This window comes from Paramisgurnus dabryanus, chromosome 1, assembly GCF_030506205.2.
Source record: "Paramisgurnus dabryanus chromosome 1, PD_genome_1.1, whole genome shotgun sequence".
Classification (NCBI taxonomy): Eukaryota; Metazoa; Chordata; class Actinopteri; order Cypriniformes; family Cobitidae; genus Paramisgurnus; species Paramisgurnus dabryanus.
In genome coordinates, this window is record NC_133337.1 from 64,470,495 (window position 1) to 64,485,282 (window position 14,788).

A 14,788-nucleotide genomic window follows, 5' to 3' on the forward strand; every position below is an offset into this window, starting at 1 on the left:
GTGTCGCTGCAGTTGTGCGCATTGAATGCAGATTGAAATATAAAAGGGTATAACATTGTAAGGACGGGATGGATGACATTGGCTGGGGTATGTGAAATACTGGATGGACTTGAAAAGCTCTTTTTGAGAAAAAATAACTTTTGTCTTGCATTTCCTGTATAGCTCTGGGATGGCAACTTGAATAGTTGCATGGACATTTTGCACACCACTTGTCAAGCAACCAAACCAGACCCTGGCAAATACCTACCAATCCTCTGCAGTGTGACTCTTGCAGATGTGCACATTGTGATGACGATGCTGAAACGATATATTGTGCAGCTCTAGTTTCCATATAAATGGTTAAACTTTCTTTGTTTTTTTTCTCCTTCACACAGCTATTGAGACGCAGAGTACGAGTTCGGAAGAGATCGTCCCCAGTCCGCCCTCTCCACCTCCTCCTCCTCGTGTTTATAAGCCCTGTTTTGTGTGTCAGGACAAGTCTTCAGGGTACCACTATGGCGTCAGTGCCTGTGAAGGCTGCAAGGTGAGACATACATACACACATATATGGATGAATCTTTAGAAACATGTCCAGAAAATGCTACTTTGGCATTAAGTGTTCTGGCATCCCTCCTCCTCCCCAACTCCAACTTTTTAATATCATCCTTGATCAGAATTATTGATAGGTTTATAAAAGGTTTTTTTTACCATTTAGGACATTTTGTAGACATGACAAAATGCTCTTATGACAGACAACAATTTTTTTTGTGACCCGACTTTAGAAAGTTATTGCCTGGTGAAAGCCACCAGTAGTTTTCTGCGACAACATCATTGCATGTGTGAATGTCACTTTGACCAATGGACTGCCCTAAAATTTTTTAAAGGAATATTCAACTTTCATCAAAATAAAATCTCGAGAATTTACTCCCCCCATGTCATCCAAGTTGTTTATGTCTTTTTTTTGTGTAGTAAAGAAGAAATTACGTTTTTTGAGGGAAACGTTTCAGTATTTTTCTCAATTTAATAGACTTTATTGGACCCAACAGTTTCAATGCAGTTTAAAATTGCAGTTTCAATGCAGCTGCAAAGGGCTCTAAACGATGCCAAACGAGGCATAAGGGTCTTATCTAGCAAAACGATTTCATGTAATTTTCGACAAGAAAAATAAAAGTGAAGTACTTTTAAACCACAACTTCCTGTCTTGCACTAGCCGTGTGACGCTCCAGCGCGACCTTGCGTAAGCATGTCGAAAGGTCACATTTGCGGATCATTTTAAACAATAAACTGACACAAAAACATTAATTAGTATCATTTCACATACAACAACTTCAGAACGTTCCTCTTTCTCCACACCTGTAAACACTGAAGCTGGTGTTCCGCTTACGTCATGCGTGACCTTTCGATGTACTTATGCAATACATAAGGTCGCGCTAGCACATTACACGGCTAGTGCAAGACGAGAAGTTGTGGTTTAAAAGTGAATTTTTTTTGCGCCAAAAATGACAATCGTTTTGCTAGATAAGACCCTTATGCCTAGTTTGGGATTGTTTAGAGCCTTTTGAAGCTGCATTGAAACTCAGGGCTCCAGACTGCCACCAAATGGATTTCTTTTCATAAAAGTCGAGTAGTCCTGTAAATAACATCCCAGAGCACCCTAGCATCCACATATTTACATATCCACATATTTACAAATGTTTTAGAAAATGTAAAAATGTTTACTTGATGCTTTTAGCATTACCTGACACACGACTGGCGTTGAAAGTCGCACTGCTCATTGCATGTTTGTCTGTCTTCAGGGTTTCTTCAGAAGAAGTATCCAGAAGAATATGGTGTACACATGCCACAGGGAGAAGAACTGCATCATTAACAAAGTGACGCGCAACCGATGCCAGTACTGCCGGCTGCAAAAGTGCCTCGAAGTAGGAATGTCTAAAGAATGTGAGTCAGGCATTAATAAGATTGCATCCATGGTTCAAAAAAACTCCTGCCAGAATATCGAGCAGAGACATAATGCACACATATTCACACATGTGAGTGCTTCCCTCTGGCTATGTGAGCACACAGCTAGCTTCTGTCAGATTTGAGAAGTTAATTGGGGAAGGTGAGAGATAAACACACACACATGCAGGTTTTGAGCAAATGTGGAGCTATGGGTGTTTGTTTTTCAGACCTCCAAACTGATGCATTGACAATACTAAGAAATCCTTACTAACACCGATACTCGGCACTCAAATGTGTATACATCTCATGTAAACACAGCTGGCTCATGCTTTACCCCATGACCAAAAGAAATCAAAACCTATTTTCCATTGTAACATTATTTTTAGGACAATTAAGCATTTTCACTTCCCATTTGTGGATGTTACCATAATGGGTCACACTTTGCATTAGGTGTCTTATGAAAGACAAAAGCATTTGATATTGCACATACGTACATATGTTTCCAGTGCAATGGAAACGACGCAGATCGTACGACGCAGCGTTGGAGAACTAGCTAGTTTCCTGAAAACATAGCAACTTTGTTGCACATCCATTGTTTGAAACATGTTGCTTTAACAGCATAGTTAAAGAAGTTATGTAGCAGGGTTTCCCGCAGCACTTTTCAGTTCGGGCGGCCCACCTAAGCTGGGATACCCTACCACCTTAACTAGGTCGTCAAAAAAAAAAGAATTTCGCTGCACAAAAGGCTGTCAAGTGCATCTCGGAGAATAGCGTGGACGCGCTTCACACCGCGAGCGGGCACACGCCAAATGGCCGAAATGAGAGAAAGACATGGTCCGTCACTGTCTGGAGGATAACTAGCCTGTTGATAAAACATTTAATTCATTAATAATTTAGTATGTGTTCATTTTCTGTCATAGTTTCTTCAAAATTGAGTTTAATTTGGGTGTTTTAAATAAAAATATATATCATCATGACGCGTACGCCCCACCCCTTTGATTGCGACGCCCCTGGCCCGCCCACTGGCACAACCCTACCACCTTAACTAACACATTTTCTGCGGGAAACCCTGTGTAGTGTACATGATGGAGTAATAACATCTACAAATTAATCAGTTTAAGATCAAATTAATGTTATGTTATTGCGGTAAATAACGAACATGGCATATAGACGGTTTCAGCAGTAACAACATAAACAAGCTGCTGTCGTGGTCCGCATGTAACTTCCGGTAAACTCTGCTTCGAATAAATAACAACAAAGTTCTTTAAACGTAGTTTATATATATATATAACAAGTAAAAAAACAACACATAGATTACCTAGAAAACAAAAACATTTGTTATTTTCTACGAGGCATTTGTTCATTGTATTGTTTGTAAAGTTCGGATCACGTCTATAATGACTTTTTCTTCTGTTTTTGTTTTTTATTTCCTGATGTTTCATCCCAGTTTCTTCTTGCGTCACTTTGAGGCACACTTAACATACAATGTGCATATGGTCGCCACATGCATACTTTAAAAGCAGCGCTTCAATTCTCCTGACAAATTAAAAAACATCAATTTGGATTTGTATATATTTGCAATGATGTATATAAAATGTACTGGTTGCTTATTTTACTTAAAAATGTGATCTGTGTAAAGCCCGGAGTATAGTTTGTTTTTCACGTGTATGCGGATGCATGGGCATCAAGTTAAAAAAATCCAGCGACGCCCGTACAATGTGTGCATACTATTCTGATGACAAGTTTGTAATGCAGTTTTCCAATGTTCGTTCAACCTATGATGATAATGATTTACTAGTTAGACTAAGTTACCCATGCTTTTGGGAAACTAGGTTTAGGTGATGGTTTAGGGCAGGGATGGGCATTCCTGGTCCTGTCGGGCCACTGTCCTGCAAATTTAGCTCCAACTCTAATGAAACGCACAAGAAAAAAGCAATCAAAGGCTGCAGGATTATGTCGAAATGACATTCAGGTGCGTTTGAGCTAAACTTGGCAGTACAGTGGCCCGACAGGACCAGGAATTCCCCCCCCCCCCCCCGGTTTAGGGTCAGGGATAGGGACTTACTTACTTACTTACTTGAAGATACTTTAAATATAATGACAATTTACACATGTCTCTCTCTTATGCGTCTGATTACTTATTTTTTAGCAAACAGCACAGAAAATGCCAAAACGTCAGCGGATTTGTGTCCCCCATGTGATCGCTCACAATAGCAGAAGCACAGCAACTTCACATAGACATCCGTATGTTTCATTAATGCAAGTTCATATGAATTCACAGCTCTTAGCACATACAAAGCATCACGAAATTATGCACAGCTTCACGTTCACCCTTCACTAACCGCATGCATGCCAACACTCGAAACATCTGTAATGAAAAGCGTGCATACATTTTCAGCAAAACACATATGGTTTTTATCATCACAAATGCATTAGACTCACAACTCATCTGCCTGCTGCTGAGAAGGAGGAGAGATGGTGAAAAAAGAGCGGCAGGGAGCGAGGGGGGAGCGGAAACATTGACATTTTTATCATTTCATTGAATTTCATCTTTGTGATGGACGATCTGCCAGCCCTTTAATTTTCTCCTCTCAAATTATCCTTGCCAAGAGCCACACACACAGAGAGACAGACACGTGTGTGGAATTATGGGTTTAAAAATGCACTGATGCATCGCTTTGACAATACAAATCAGTGCATCACTTACATAACTTAACCAGAGACTTCCTAAAGAAAATATCAGCGCTTTCACTGCAACAATAGAATAATAGTTTAGGTAAGATTAGGTCTCAGTCTTCAAGATGCTGAATTGTCATGACACTTCTTGCAGGTCTTATTGAATCAACACACCGGGTGAATGTCAAATAGTGGTTTATAAGCCCTTGAAGAGCACTGCAGGAGAGAGACGCTGCTTATCGGCTCATTCCAAACTGATGAGTTCCTTTGACGAATGGCCCTGTTAGCAAGTATAGGTTGGTTCTTCCCTGAACCTTCAGTTGTTCTGGAAACCCCAAGAACATTTCTGTGCATTTTGCTCATCTGCAAACTCTGTTGCCGGCACTGCATACGGTAAAAACTGGGTGTATTCATTTGAATTGTCCTGGTCCTGTAATACTGGAGCATCAAGTACAATTCAATCCACATGTATAAGAATAAGGACCCTCTAATGACTCATCTTTCCCAGATCACAGTGTGCCTGCACTCCCCTTAGTTACAAATCATCACTATACTTTATGGGGCAGTTTCCTTAGACAGGTTTAAGATCAATCCAGGATTAGACCTTAGTTATATTAGGACATTTTAGTAGTTTTTACAAACATATCTTACACAAAAAATACTGGTGTGCATCTTGATGCATATATATTTTAAAGGGGACATTTCATGAAAATCTGACTTTGTCATGTTTTAGTGCTATAATTGGGTCCCCAGTGCTTCTATCAACCTAGAAAAAGTGAAAAAGAACAACCCAGTTACTTAGTTTTGGTAAACCATTCTCTGCAAGCATGTGAAAAAATAGGTCATTGAAATTTTGCTCCCCTTGTGATGTCAGAAGGGGATAATAACGCCCCTTAAACTGCATTATCCAACCACTGCCATTTAGTACACGTACAGTACAAAGTGGTAATTTTAACATGCTATAATAAATGATCTATATGGTATTTTGAGCTAGAACTTCACATACGTAGGCTACACTGGGGACACCAGAGATTAATTTTACACCTTAAAAGGTCTTGTGAAATGTCCACTTTAAGATGTATACGATTTATTTAAATGTGTTTTAAGTCTGAGATTAGGATAAGTCCTGTCCTGGAAACAGCCCCTATATGTTCTGCCCTTAACTGTTAATGTCTAGCTTATTTGGTAGAGCTTTGCACCAGCAATACAAAGGTCGTAGGTTCGATTACTATGGCACAAATAAAACGATAAAAAATATACGCAAGTCCATTTGGACAAAAGCATCTGCTAAATGCATAAATGTAATGAACCACATGGCACGAGTAGGGCATAGTGATGCTTTGGGCCCTATCTTGCACCCAGCGCAATTGACTTTGTCAGTGACACATGTATCATTCGTATTTTGCAACGGCGCACAGCGGGTTTTTCCCTCCACAGACGCACGTCGGCAAACTAGGGAATGAACTTGCGCTCCCTGGGCGGTTCAGCGCAACAAAAGAGGCGTGTTTCGGCGCAAACCATCCCTGATGCTATTTTGCAGTTTCAAAAAACAATTGCGCCACTGACCAGAAAAAAAAGTTTAAAGTCAGTGGCGCGTTGCGCGTTGTTCATTATGCTATTTTAAGGGCGCATGCTTGACCATAATGTATAGCTTGCACAACGCGCATACACTTTCCTTATCTAATCTACACAGATGCAACAATTATTTTTGCAAATCATAAATTGTTACACTAAAAAATATTAATACATGAGATAAGGGGAATCATAGTGGTGAGCATTGTGGTGATAGTTTTTATTTATTGTGTGGCTGCGTTAAAAAATTCTCATGCAAATAACGATTAAAATATTTTCATAAGTTTGTGGTGTGGCTGTATAACGTTTATTTTATGTAAATAATAATTAAATTTTTTTTTTAAATTTAAAGTTTTCATAAGAAACCTTAATGTATATGAACTTGATTTGTTAGTCTACTTTGGGGTTGGACCTTGCGTTTCTTGGGTCCAATTTCAAAGCCCCCAAACCCTTTCAGCGGTGAGGGTGGACGCAGCGATGTCCTCTGCTGGCGTCAGGTCCTGAGGCAGATCCACCTCCCGTTACACGGCGTGCCCGATTTATGCTGGCAAGCTTGGGATTCCCCCGTACAAGGACGTCGGTCTCCTCGGCTGTGAACCGCTCCTGGCGTGCGCCTGGTAAATCCGTCTTAATAATAGCAACCCGCCATGGAACTTCCGCCCTTGCGTTTAAAGGGAATGTTGGATAGATTTCTGATTGGTTTATTTGACGTTACGCCCAAACCACACCTATGAATAATGAACCTACTTCAGACCAACCCCTTATTGATTTGCGCCCGGCGCAAGAGTTATTTCTCACGCCGGGAAAATAGCAACAGCGCCCAAGATCCGCCCACAAACTCACTTGCGCCTTGCGCTTCGCACTTGCGTTTCAGATCGTTAAAATAGGGCCCTTTATGTTTAAATACTATATGTTCCTGACCATAGACTGTAAAAAAAGATGGACGACAAGACATTGCTTCCTTCCATTGTAATGAATTGAAGCCAAAAATGCCCGACTATGGGCGCTGCCATGTTACATAAAAACGTCAGTTTGGAGCCATGGGCATGGTAGAAGGAATCGTCTGTGGAGCCAGAAAAGCTTGCATTTCCAATTCAACCACGCCAATCATAGCGACACGCCCTGTTTATATAGCATCAAATTGCTAGCTACAACATATATCAGCGTGATAACAACTACCTTAAAGGACCAAAACTATTTTTCAGAAAATTTTATTGGAAGTGTAAATTATGTTTTTTAAGAGTCGAGTCCCATTCGTGTGCATGGAGAGGGTGGGGTTTATGACTTGTACTGCAGCCAGCCACTAGGCTGCGATCAAAGAGCCAACGGCTTCACTTTTCAAGATGTATGAGGCACACCTATTCCTGACCAATCAGAATTCAACATACAGACATTACGATTACATCAGCACTGTTCTAATACTGATTGCTGAATCCAGTGTCACTTTTCCTGACACATTCACACAAAACAACCCTCATGTACCTGGAGAAAGACATTTGTTTCCTGGTCTCTCTCTCTCTCTCTCTCTCTCTCTCTCTCTCTCTCTCTCTCTCTCTCTCTCTCTCTCTCTCTCTCTCTGTAGTACAGCTTGTGAAAGAGTAATGGTACAGTCAGGCTAATAGTTCTTTAATGACTTCATTAAATTGTGTTTTGCGGCTTATGATCGCTGTGGCGATCTATCATTGAGGCTAATGCATGCACGTTAAGATGGGCCACTTTTATTTAGGAATTAATTCCACATCTCCAGAGGCCCGAGAGCAGAACACAGAGAGGGTCCGAACGCTGCCAGGGATGTGAGAGGAAATAATGCCATGACTGTGTGTGTGTGTGTGTGTGTGTGTGTGTGTGTGTGTGTGTGTGTGTGTGTGTGTGTGTGTGTGTGTGTGTGTGTGTGTGTGTGTGTGTGTGTGTGTGTGTGTGTGTGTTTGTGTGTGATATAATGTGATTAGATTAGCTATGGGTCTAATGAAACCTGTGGTGATCCATCAGCATTATGTATGATTATATCCTCCAGCACTATTCATCACAATACAAACACAACCCCTGCAGAGTGAGAGAGAGTTTTGAGATGTTGCTGATGGAAAGGATGTGATGGCATTTTTTCCATCCTGTCTTTCCTTTTTCTCTTTAACACCTTTGTTTCTCGCCTTTTTTCCCCTCTTGGCTTTTCTTCAAAGATGTGCTCTATTGGGTCTAACACATTTATCCCTCTCACTCTCTCTCTCTCTCTTTCTCTCTCTCTCTATTTCTCTCACTCGCTCTCTCTCACATTACAGAGTTTTGTCTCTTTGTGTGTTTCTCCTCCTATATGTCACATTTTTATAATTTACTTCTTTTCAGTGCACATATGAATTTTTTGCATTTTGAAAAAACATTAACACTATTACATATTTCTTTCATTTTTTTTTACTTCAACACCTGTCCAAATATGCTTTATATTTGCTGTCTGTGCTGGATAACTGTGCATAAATCTATTTATAGGTGCTATGATATTCATGTTACTAAAAATATGTTTATTTAAAAGACTGCTAAAGTAAAATAATAATTAGCGTTAAAGGTATAGTTCACCCAGAAATTAAAATTCTGTCATCTTTTACTCAGATCTGGGGCACTGTTGACTTTCATAGTGAGAAAAAAATGATGCTTTGGAAGTCAGTGGTGCCCTGGATCCGTTATAAACAGTTTTCAAAATATCTTCATTTGTGTTCAGCAGAACAAAGAAATTTGGAACAACTTGAGGGTGAGCTATACTTTAAAAATTTTACACAGCACATTTTTAATTCAGTATATGTATTCAATGCAAAATGATTTTAAACACATTGAAATATGTAGAATCAGCATGTATGGTCTCTGTTTTTCTCTCTCTAGCAGTGAGAAATGACAGGAACAAGAAGAAGAAGGAGGAAAAAAAGCAGGAATGTACAGAGAGCTACACGCTGAGCCCGGACACAGAGCAGATGATTGAAAGGGTTAGGAAAGCCCACCAAGAGACCTTCCCATCGCTTTGCCAACTCGGCAAATACACCACGGTGAGTGTGTGTGTGGGTTATTTATACTGTAGCGCTGCGAAACTCATGATGATTTTTCTGGAGATTAGGTTGAAATTAAGCACCGTTGTGTATACTGGGATAGTTTCAAACATGCATTTTTAGGAAATTAAATGACCACTATTAAAGTATGTATCACACGGCTAAAATGGAGATTTAGGCACTTTCAGTGCATTCACAGTACCTTTTATGCTTAGTCTGTGTACTCAAACCCTTGATGTTGTTGTACAACGCTTAGCTATCCCAGAACCCCCTGCACCGAATTTACTCATGTTTCCAAAACAGTCTCCACAGAAGCTGATGTCCAGCATTTGTGTGTCATTATTGATGCATCTATGAAACATTCACAGTATTCTCTCCGTCTGTCCCTGTATAGAGTAACAGCTCGGAGCGGCGTGTGGCTCTGGATGTGGATTTGTGGGATAAGTTTAGCGAGCTCTCCACCAAGTGCATCATTAAGACGGTGGAGTTTGCCAAGCAGCTGCCTGGATTCACCACCCTCACCATTGCAGATCAGATCACGCTGCTGAAGGCTGCCTGCCTTGACATACTGGTGAGAACCTGCATCCCGAATGGCTTTGTCCTAAATGGGGTGCTTACATGAAGTGTCTGTGAGGTCTATGAGATCGTAGCATGTCCCATTTGTCGTTTTATGACCCGCAAGTACCCACTTAATTCGCTCAATAGGCTGTTGTTGTGCACCATGCTGTAAAATGAGTACATTAGGTCAAGTCAAACATGTCTGTGGTTGTTGGTCTAGATTCTGCGGATCTGCACTCGCTACACACCCGAGCAGGACACCATGACTTTCTCTGACGGTTTAACGCTCAACCGGACGCAGATGCACAACGCCGGATTCGGACCGTTAACGGACCTGGTGTTCGCCTTCGCCAATCAGCTACTGCCTCTGGAGATGGACGACGCTGAGACTGGATTGCTCAGTGCTATCTGCCTGCTGTGTGGAGGTACACAAACATAAACACGGTCATTAAAAACTACTAGACAGAGGCATAGACTCTGGATGGCATCTGTTTCATGGATTTCTAGTGTCACCCTGTGGTCTGGTTGTGGTATTGCATTCCTGATGTGTGAAAGAAATGAGGTTGATGAAAGATTAAATGTCTTTCAACCATGTCCACATCTCATTTTCTTCAAAATCTAAATAGAAAAATATACTTATTATACCAAAGAAAGATTAAGTACTAAAGAAAATAAAGCATTTGAAGCTCAGATACAAAACCCTCTGACAAGAGCGTCAAACATGTTTTTTTTTTTTTTTTGTAAATGAACATTTTTATCAGACTCTTAAAGGGGACATTTCTTGAAAAGCTGTCTTTTTTCATGTTTAAGGGCTGTAATAGCTTGTATCAACCGAGAAAATGTAAAAAAAGATCAACAAAGTAACTTAGTTTTGGTAAACCATTTTCTCCAAGCATGTGAAAAAATAGCTCATTGAAATTTGGCCCCCTTGTGATGTCAGAAGGGGATAATACCACCCCTTAATCTGCACTATCCAACCACGGCCCTGCTTTTTAGTGCAGAGATCAGATCATTTGCATTTTAAAGGACACACCCAAAACGGCACATTTTTGCTTACACCTACAAAGTGGCAATTGTAACATTTTATAATAAATTATCTATATGGTATTCTGAGCTAAAACTTCACATATGTACTCTGGGAACACCGAAGATTTATTTGACATCTTAAAAAAGTCTTGTGAAATTACCCGAGTCAGGGGTTAAGCGGATTTGACGCAAGAAAGTATTTGATGAGCATATAATTTTTGCAGAAAGCATTTAAGTTAATATCTCATTTTTTTCACGTTTGGCCGCTCCTCATATTTAACTAATATACTTGCATGATGGAATAGCAAAAAGGTTTGAGCTGAAAGTGTGCTTAGCTGTCATGAAACAATGTAAAAAAAATACATTATTTTCTTTTGTGTCAAATATAATTTCAAATTTTTTTCCTTTTTAAAAGCATACATTTTTCATCATGTTTGTTAACGTTCGGTCATATTAATGTGTATACACTCACCCATTACAATCAGCATGCCAGACATCATAGGAGTAGATCTAAGCAGAATTTAAAGTGATATTTGTGATTGTGTACAGATCGTCAGGACCTGGAGCAGGCAGATAAGGTGGATGTACTGCAGGAACCTTTGCTAGAAGCACTGAAGAACTACGTGAGGAACAGGAGGCCACACAAACCTCACATGTTCCCTAAGATGCTGATGAAGATCACAGATTTGAGAAGCATCAGTGCTAAGGGTAAGTTAGACAGTGATGTTGTTGTGAGTAATAAAGCCCTTCCGATACCTTTTCAATAGTTAACGCAGGAATTAAAGGATTACTCCACTTTCATAAAAAAAGATAATTTATTCACCACCATGTCATCCAAGATTTTTATGTCTTTCTTTGTTTAGTCTAGAAAAAATAAAGTTTTTTGAGGAAAATATTCCAGGATTTTTCTCATTTTAATTGACTTTATTGGACCTCACTGGTGCTCACTGGTTTCAATGCAGTTTAAATTTCATTTTTTAACGCAGCTTCAAAGGACCCTTAACAATCCCAACGGAGGCATAAGGGTCTTATTTAGCGAAACGATCATCATTTTTAACAAGAAAAATAAAAAGTATGTACCCTGTAAACCACAACTTCTCGTGTTGCACTAGCTGTGTGATGCACCAACAGACCTTAAGTATTCCCTAATCACGTTGAAAAGCAAGCGTTACATATGTGAAACGCAAACTTGCGGACCATTTTAAACAATAAACTGACATAAAAACATTAATTAGTATTATTACACATACAACAACATCAGAACGGTCCTCTTTCTCCCCACTTGTAAACACTTGAGCAGTAGTTTCGCATACGTCATGCGTCACCTTTTGACGTGATTATGTAGTACTTAAGGTCACCCTGAAGTTGTGATTTAAAAGTACATTTTTCTTTTCCTCCTTTTGGGAGAAAATAACAATATTTTCACTAGATAAGACCCTTATGACTCGATTGGGATGGTTTAGAGCCCTTTGAAGCGGCATTGAAACTGCAATTTTAAACTGCATTTGAAACTGTAAACTGTTGAGGTCCAATAAAGTCTATTAAATTGAGAAAAATGCTGGAATGTTTTCCTCAAAATAATACATTTCTTCTCGACTGAACAAAGAAAGACATAAACATCTTGGATGACATGGGAGTGAGTAAAATTTCTGGATATTATTTCATGAAAGTGGAATATTCCTTTAATTGCCGGTTAATGTTAATGCAATAAACAGAATGAGAATTTCAGACTGCATGGGAGGGTGCTTAATTGTAATGTGAATATTTTAATATTCTTCTGTCTTCTTTAAAATTCAACTTTTAATTTTATGGCTAGATTTTGAGTTGATGTTCTGGATGGGTTTTGTGCAAGACAAAATTTTAGAATTGTTAAATACAAAAATAAAAGCAAAGTCAACATTTCGTATTAATCACAGGTACTTTGCCATAACTATAATTGATTTGTCATCTCCCCTGTCTCTCAGGAGCGGAGCGTGTGATCACCCTAAAGATGGAGATTCCAGGCTCCATGCCTCCTCTCATTCAGGAGATGTTGGAGAACTCTGAGGGTTTGGAGAGCTCTGCAGGTGGGGCGAGCTCACGGGCCGCAGGCGCGCCTCCGGGTAGCTGTAGCCCCTCTCTTTCCCCGAGCTCCGCCCAGAGCAGCCCACCAACACAGTCACCGTGACAATCGGCATCATTAGTCACCACGGACAGATAACCGCATGCCCGACACGACAGCAGACGTGTGTTCAGAAGGGCACTCTCATGTTCCCGCCCCTCTACCTGTGCTCGTCACACACTATTATGAGAGGCGTGTGTTCGAGGTTTTCTTCCCTCCTTCTGCAGATTCTCTGTGGAGAGATGAGACTGTGATTGCATCCCTCCTCGTTTACACTCTGTTACAAAGTCCCTTCGGATGAAGGCAGGAATGCCGCTGGAGGAGCGAAGATTGCGTTGGACAGAACGTGCAAGAAATAATGAACAAACGTATAGAAGCAAATGCAGGATAAGACTTCTGTTCTGATTGTTATGGTCTGGACTTCTGTTTCCAATCAGTGACTGATTTCCTACAACTGAAATATATATAAATATATATAGAGAGAAAACATGGAATGATTGTGACTGAACTGAATGAAATATGGACTTACTCTTTGTTTCTCTTTATGCTAATGAAAGGGAAAATAGAAGAGTAACTTTGTTTAGACTGATGATGTTTTTCACCGAGAAAAAACATTGAAAAGAATATTGATTTACACTCATAAAACGTGCACAGAAGATATAAAAATGGTTGCAAAAATCAGCATTTGTGTTATGTGTTTTTTTTGCTCTTGGTCTTTAAGATACAAGCAGTACCTCAAAGAATCAAATCTTTTAATAAAATGTGTTTTGCTTGAAACCGAAAATTTAGGGTGATAAATATGGCAGGATTCTTAATAGCAAATAAGACATAAAATAGAGGCTCTATTTTATGTTATATACATGAACCATAAGTTGCTACTGCTATCACTGGCATGTGGTATTACACAGGGAGGTAAATTTTTACTAATCTTTTTTTTAATTATTAGACAATAATTTAAAAAGTAGTACATCATCAATATTTTTGGTCTGTTTTTCCAGAAGAGAAAGACTGTAAAATGTAAATCTACTGTATATCTGCTCAATGTCAAATTTAGTAGTACACTACTGACTCGCGCTTGCCTCAAAGCTAAGAGATATGGACAATAAAATCAAACTGTCCTATAATAGAGTTTTTAAAGAGTCATATTAAAGGGGACATATCATGAAAATCTGACGTTTTCCATGTTTAACTCTTTCTCTGCCATTGACGAGTTAACTTGCAAAAGTAAAGAGAACTGCACAGAAGCTTTAATCTGATTGCATTCATGATCACCAGACAAAGGTATTGTAAGTTATTGAAAAAGCAAAATGTTGGTCCAAAAAAAATTTTTGTATGTAATGTTAGCTATATTGTGTTTAACTGGGTATCGCCTCTGGCCAATCTCTTACGTTAAAAAGAGGTGCAGAACTCCAGAGTATCAAACAGAACTTTAATTCAGTATGCAATATTGTGATGTTGATGAGTGTTTTAGTTTTCTATACAAAATACAGAAATGAACAGACTTAAATGTCAGGCAATTACACTCCTCATAAATAAAGAGGTGACATGAATGTTCAATACAAATATAACCTTATTCATACTGTTTTGTATCAAAATAAGTTGCAGTCTAAATAATCATTACTGACCTAATTAAAGGGACACCAGGCAAGTCTGAGTGTTATTACAGTGCATTGAAAATGCGCTGTACTGTTCTTACTGGGCTTTTTATTATTATTATTATTATTATTATTAGTGGTGCTTGCATTTATGCAAAGCATCACTATTACTATCTTGCATACTTATTATTATTATTATTCTTCTTTTTCTGGACACTTTTTTGGCGCGTAACTCGTCCCGCACGCTTTGTCGTAGACCCATAAATTAGGGCTCAAATCGACCGGCTTATTGAGGAGAGGACTGCTATGAC

At 39.3% G+C, this 14,788-nt stretch overlaps 1 protein-coding gene across 8 annotated transcripts in view; it reads left to right on the plus strand.

The window, feature by feature from the left end:
* Positions 1-13,563, plus strand: part of raraa (retinoic acid receptor, alpha a) — a 161,356-nt gene extending 147,793 nt beyond the window's left edge. For 3 of the 8 annotated variants that reach the window (XM_065253581.2, XM_073815870.1, XM_065253583.2), the window contains 8 exons: positions 375-523; positions 1,776-1,917; positions 8,879-8,908; positions 9,037-9,197; positions 9,592-9,768; positions 9,976-10,180; positions 11,331-11,489; positions 12,746-13,563. In XM_065253581.2, the coding sequence (XP_065109653.1) occupies positions 375-523; positions 1,776-1,917; positions 8,879-8,908; positions 9,037-9,197; positions 9,592-9,768; positions 9,976-10,180; positions 11,331-11,489; positions 12,746-12,948 (1,226 nt within the window). In that variant the 3' untranslated portion in view covers positions 12,949-13,563. The remainder of the gene's footprint in view (positions 1-374; positions 524-1,775; positions 1,918-8,878; positions 8,909-9,036; positions 9,198-9,591; positions 9,769-9,975; positions 10,181-11,330; positions 11,490-12,745) is intronic. The other 5 variants (XM_065253585.2, XM_065253587.2, XM_065253584.2 and 2 more) reach the window with 3 other exon arrangements.
* The last annotated feature ends 1,225 nt before the right edge of the window (positions 13,564-14,788 follow it).